Source organism: Charadrius vociferus, unplaced genomic scaffold (genome assembly GCF_000708025.1).
Source record: "Charadrius vociferus isolate BGI_N301 unplaced genomic scaffold, ASM70802v2 scaffold818, whole genome shotgun sequence".
In the NCBI taxonomy this organism is placed as follows: domain Eukaryota; kingdom Metazoa; phylum Chordata; class Aves; order Charadriiformes; family Charadriidae; genus Charadrius; species Charadrius vociferus.
Genome location: NW_009649591.1, coordinates 8974 through 14435, shown reverse-complemented (window position 1 = coordinate 14435; position 5462 = coordinate 8974). Strand labels below are relative to the sequence as shown.

The 5462-nt window shown below is 65.8% G+C and overlaps 1 protein-coding gene across 1 annotated transcript in view; it reads right to left on the bottom strand.

The window, feature by feature from the left end:
* COL7A1 (collagen, type VII, alpha 1) overlaps positions 1-5462 on the bottom strand; it is a gene marked incomplete at its 5' end in the record, with an annotated part of 32963 nt that overhangs the window by 18531 nt on the left and 8970 nt on the right. The window contains 22 exons of the mRNA XM_009890406.1: positions 740-781; positions 865-891; positions 998-1042; positions 1205-1276; positions 1376-1420; positions 1492-1527; positions 1672-1752; positions 1999-2034; positions 2170-2229; positions 2333-2404; positions 2607-2639; positions 2739-2765; positions 2848-2883; positions 2987-3031; positions 3152-3187; positions 3403-3447; positions 3583-3618; positions 3957-4019; positions 4132-4185; positions 4333-4359; positions 4889-4954; positions 5185-5238. Of these exons, the coding sequence (XP_009888708.1) occupies positions 740-781; positions 865-891; positions 998-1042; positions 1205-1276; positions 1376-1420; positions 1492-1527; positions 1672-1752; positions 1999-2034; positions 2170-2229; positions 2333-2404; positions 2607-2639; positions 2739-2765; positions 2848-2883; positions 2987-3031; positions 3152-3187; positions 3403-3447; positions 3583-3618; positions 3957-4019; positions 4132-4185; positions 4333-4359; positions 4889-4954; positions 5185-5238 (1038 nt within the window). The remainder of the gene's footprint in view (positions 1-739; positions 782-864; positions 892-997; positions 1043-1204; positions 1277-1375; positions 1421-1491; positions 1528-1671; positions 1753-1998; positions 2035-2169; positions 2230-2332; positions 2405-2606; positions 2640-2738; positions 2766-2847; positions 2884-2986; positions 3032-3151; positions 3188-3402; positions 3448-3582; positions 3619-3956; positions 4020-4131; positions 4186-4332; positions 4360-4888; positions 4955-5184; positions 5239-5462) is intronic.

The window sequence follows — 5462 nt, the reverse complement described above, 5'->3', positions numbered from 1 at the left end:
GCAGGGGGGGGGAGCCGGCATCACCCCGGGCGCCCTTCGCGCCATCCTCGCCAGGGTCCCCAGGGTCCCCCTGCAGGGAAAGGCACTGCAGTTAGAGGGTACTGCCCTGCCGCCGGCGCAAACGCCTGTGCTAAGCCCGTGCCAGAGCCCATGCTGAGCATCTCTGCTTATGCTGCATGGTTTAAGGGCGGGATAATAGCAAAGGTCTCGAAATACAGGCGCAGGCTGAAAAAAAGAGGTTGCTGGGCTCAATGCAGCTTCCAGGTAGCCAGATAGTGGTTGCAGAAGAATGCAATGAGCAGCGCTGCAGAGCCAGGAGCCAGCTGAGCCAGGGCTGGGGACCACAATACCATCCAGCACAGAGCACAGCCCGTGACCAAAACTGCCCCGAGCTTGAGCTGTCTCACAAAAGCAGAACACCCAGATCGTGGGGTACTGCTGTGGGACCCCTGCAGGGCTGGGGAGCCAGGAGCTTGCCCCTGCCCCCAGCATCCTGCTCCTGGTACTGGGCAGGAGCATCAGCCCATGTGCCCTCTCGATCCCATGTGCCCCCCGGATCCCATGTGCCCCCCGGATCCCACATGGCTCCCAGCTGTGGTGTGTGTCAGCTCCACCTGGCAGCGGCTGCTCTGAGCAGGGAGGGCTCGGTGCACCCAAGGGTCCCCACGCACAGGCAGAGCCCTGCAGGGGACAGCACAGGGCATCCTACCACCAGCATCCCAGGGGACCCACTCATTACCTTCTCACCCTTCTCCCCTACTCCTCCGATCCCCACGTCAACCTGTGGGGCAGAGAGGGGCTGTCAGAGCACGCGGGGCTGGGTACCACCCCATGGACAGGGAGAGGGGTAGAGGCAGAGCTTACGGTTCGTCCTGGAGGTCCGGGTGGCCCCTGAAAGAAGGGCGAGGGAAGTGGGTTAAGGGGAGGAGGCACAGCCCCGGGGAGGGCAGGGCTGGCTCTGGGGTGGAGGACAGGCATGTGGCCCCGCATCACTCACCGGCTCCCCACGGTCACCCTTGCTCCCTGGTGCTCCGGGGCTGCCCTGCAGGAAAGAGGGATGGGGTGAGGAGAGGAGGGGACAGGGGGCACGTCAGGTGGTGGGTCCTGTGGGGTGGTGGGTCCCGTGGAGTGGAGGGTACCCCTGGGGTAAGGGTGGGTGCGGGAGTGAGGTGGTGTGTACCGCCGCACACAAGGTGGTGCTCACATTCCTGCCTTCAGGACCTGGGTCCCCTGAGTCGCCCTTCTCCCCGGGGGGGCCGCGGTAGCCGGGGAGGCCCTGGGGGGAGGGCAGAGGGAGGGTGTGTGTTAGCGGGAGCCACCCCGAGGCCACTGGGCATCTTGCCCACCCCAGGGTGCCCACCAGCCCTGCACTTACCCGGGGGCCCCTGTCTCCAGGTTTGCCAGGCAGACCCGCTTCGCCCTGTGGGGACAGAGGGAGTGAGTGGGGGGCAGTGGGGAGGGGGACAGTGGTCCTGGGGGGTCCTCACTTACCGGGGTGCCTTCGTCACCCTTCTCTCCACGCTCTCCCTGCAGCACAGGTCAGCAGGCACCGGCCATGGCGAGAAAAGCACAAGTCACCCGTGTCCCCCTGCACCTCACCAGCCTTCCACCTCCTCGGAGCCAAAGTGCCCCAGAGCCCCCGGTCCCACCGCCCCCCTCGCCCCACGCTACCTCCTTGCCACGCAGCCCGGTCTGTCCTGGGGCGCCCGCTCTGCCCTGCTCCCCCTTCTCCCCCGGCTCCCCCGGGTCACCCTAGGCAGGAGGGAAAAGGAGCAATGGGTCAGGGCAGAGTGTGGGGAGCACGGGGGCTGCTGGGGGGAGAAGGGGCTCAGCACAGCCTCCTCCCACTCCCTAGGGCGGCATCACAGCACAGCCGGCAGGGACAGCCCCTCCAGACCCCAATGGACAGATGGATGGACGGACAGATGGATGGATGGACGGACAGATGGATGGACAGACAGACGGATGGAGGAGCAACGCCTCCCGCAGTGACATTACCTTTGGACCGCTCCTGCCCGTGAGGCCAACGATACCCTGGTTGTTGGAGAGGGAGAGTATGTGTCACCGAGGACCGGGGTGACCCCGTGCCAAGGACGGACTGGGGACGTGATCTGGTGCCGCTGGGGCAGAGCCTGGCCAGTTCCAGCCCCGGAGCACACCTGGACTCACCCGATCACCCTGCTCGCCTTTGGGGCCAGCCGGCCCCGGGATGCTCAGGCCAGGGGCACCCTAGACATGAAGGGACACAGCTTGGAGCAACGACACGGGCACGGTGAGCCCGGGGGCGGCTGTGTCATGCCCCCTGTGCTCCCTGTCCCCAGACAGTACTCACACGGGCGCCTTTATCTCCCACATCGCCCTTGGGGCCAGGAGGTCCTTCTGGCCCTGGGAAGCCTCTGTCACCCTGGAGCAGAGGAAATGGCATCATCAGCCCACCCAAACCACCCCCTTTCCCTCCACTGCAGCTGGGGACAGCCAGGTCTGGTGGCCAGCACAGGCATCCCCTCAGGCTGATGCCTCGCTGTGCTGTCCCCCTTCCCCAGCCCATGACCATACCCCACAGGGGGGCAGCGTGGGGCCAGGGGGCACGGCCAGGGCAGGGTTACCTTCTCTCCTCCAACACCAGCCACGCTGGGAGCCTGGGGGAGAAGCAGAGGGGACCACGCTGGGTGCTGCCCACAGGTCCCTGTCCCACGGCTGGGGCAGGGAGAGATGGACCCACCGCGGACATCACTTACCGGCTTGCCGGGTGGTCCCGGATCGCCCTGCAGAGAGAGATGGGTGTCATTGCTGGCCCATTCCTTGGCAGTCCCCCACCATCCCACCAGCATCCCACTTCACCCTCACCTTCTCCCCACGGGGGCCAGCCGGTCCCGGAGCTCCCTGTGGCGAGAGGAGACCTCAGGGGGCTGCAGTGTCTGGGGACGTGGACCCCCTGCTCCTGGGGTGCCAGGTCCACAGCACTGTGGCCACTGCCCTGACTTACCTCTCTGCCTGATGGCCCTGGGCGTCCCGGGGCTCCCGCCTCACCCTGCAGGAGGGAAGGAAGAGGAAGGTGTCAGGGGCATCCTCTCACCCCATGCCAGGGCAGCTGCTCCAGGGCAGGGCAGGCATTGCCCCAGCGTGGCCACGGCCACCCCAGCCCACCTACCTTCTCACCCTCGGGGCCTGGCACACCACGGTCCCCCTGCAGAGCAAAGCAGAGGAGGGTTTCAAGGAGCCTTCCTCCCTCCACACCACACTGCACCTTGCCCCAGAGCCCTTCAGAGCCCAGTCCTGAATCCCATCCAAGACCACTGGGCTCTGACAGTGACCCCTGTGCACAGCCACCACCGGGCTGCAGGGACACCAGGACCCACCAACGCTGTCAAATGGCATGGTGCCACTCCGGCGCGCTCTCACCTTCTCGCCCATCTCTCCCAGCTCGCCTGGCGCCCCACGGTCTCCCTGGTACAGAAGGAAGACAGGGTCAGGGGCAGCAGGACCCGCAGGGGATGGCACGGGTCCCAGCATGACACCCAGACCCCTTTTTCCCCGCTTAAGGCAAGGTGAGAGCATCCCTTTGGTACCTGCACCACTCACCTTCCTGCCCTGCTCCCCCGGCGGTCCCCGAGGGCCCTGCAAAGGAGGATGGAGAAGACGTCACCTCCAGCATGGCAGGGCAAATGCCTAGGCTGTCCGGAGTGGAAGCCCTCTGGGGTGCCCAAAGGGCTTGGCTCGCCAGCAACGCCAGCTCCTGCCCACCTCACCGTCTCTTGGGAAACTCACCCGGTCTCCTGGGTCCCCTGGGCGGCCGGGTGGCCCTGGAAAACCTTCTTGGCCATCGCCCTGGGGATTAGCAAAGGCAACAGCCATGCCCGTGAGATGCAGATGCCCATGAGATGGTAATGGGCATCCACGCTGGAGAGTGGTGCAGGGTCCAGCCCCAGCACGGAGCATCCCCACCACCCTCTTACCTTCTCTCCCTTCAGGCCGGGGGGGCCAGCAGGTCCTCGGGGCCCAGGGTCCCCAGGCAGGCCCTGCAAGAGAGCGCAGCTCAGCCCCTGGGGACGAAGCTCAGCCCCGGGGACACATGGCTGCCACAGCCCTGCTCCCCTCTGCCATCCCCGCTGGCCCAGGGGCTGAACTCACCGGGGGTCCAGGCTCCCCTCGAGGTGCTGCCCCGTCCACAAGTCCAGGGAGACCCTGCAGAGATAGGGGTCAGCTCCTGTGGGATGGCCCTGGGGGGGCTCAGTCCTTCCCAGCACCCTGCGGGGGCTGCACTGCCCTCATGCACCCACAGGACCTCCATCCAGGAGGGCAGAGGAGCCAGGGAAACGCGGAGCCACTCACCCTTTCCCCTCGGTCACCTTTCTCCCCCTGTGAGGATAAAAAAAAGCAAGTAAGGGCAGACCTGGACTCTTCCCATGCCCCCCTCAAACAGAAGGGGAACATGCTAGACAGAGCCCATCATCAGTGGTATCAGGGCACATGCATGCCATGTGCCTCTCCCCACGCTGCCCAGCACCAGCACCAGCTCGTGCATGTGTATGTGTGTGTGGGCAGAGCTGGTGGGGAGCACAGCCCATGAGCGGGACCAGGCGAAGCACACAGGGGAGCAGCTTCAAGCTGCTGGCTGTTCCTCCATCTGTTTGTCCACACATGCCCCCAGCTGTCCCCATGCAGCAGCAGGGGGGGATGTACCTTTACAAACTGTCCTGGAGGTCCTGGTGGCCCCACAGGTCCAAGCGGACCAGGGGGGCCTGGATCACCAAAGGGCCCCCGTGGGCCAGGGGTCCCAGGGGGGCCGGGGCTGCCCTAGAGGACAGAGATGCTCCATTAGCTGAGGCTGTGGCACAAGCTGGGGGTGGTGGCAGAGACCCCTTGGTATCACAAGTCCCATACCTACCGGCGTGCCCGGCTCCCCTTTCCTGCCTGGCAGCCCTTGTCCATCCACGATCACCCTGGGCTCTCCCTGAATGAGGAGCGGGAGGAAAAATCAGTGTCCCCACGTGCCCTGTTGTGTCCCCAGTGCAGGATGAAGGCCACAGTGCCACAGTGCCAGGAGGCCAGCAGGGAGACAGGGACACCCTGGGGACACCCAGAGACCAAGTACCAGGAGATGCCAGGGACTGAGGTGTGCCTGCCAGCGTCCCCGCTACTCCCCAGGGACCCCCATGGGGCAGCCCCATGCCCATCACCTACCGGCTCGCCTTTCTCCCCCTTCGGGCCAGAAAGTCCCATCGGCCCCCGTGTCCCCTGGAGAGGAAAGACAAGAATGAGGTGGGGAGCACATGGCAGGGAGTGGGGCTGAGGACGGATGGGGCCATACTCACAGGATCCCCTCGGGGTCCGGGGACACCCTGGGTGCCCTGGAAAACAACAGCTCAGGAGGTGAATGCGTGTCCCTGACAGCCAGGGGAGCAGGGATGGGATGGGGTGGGGTGGGGTGGGATGGGATGGGATGGGATGGGGTGGGATGG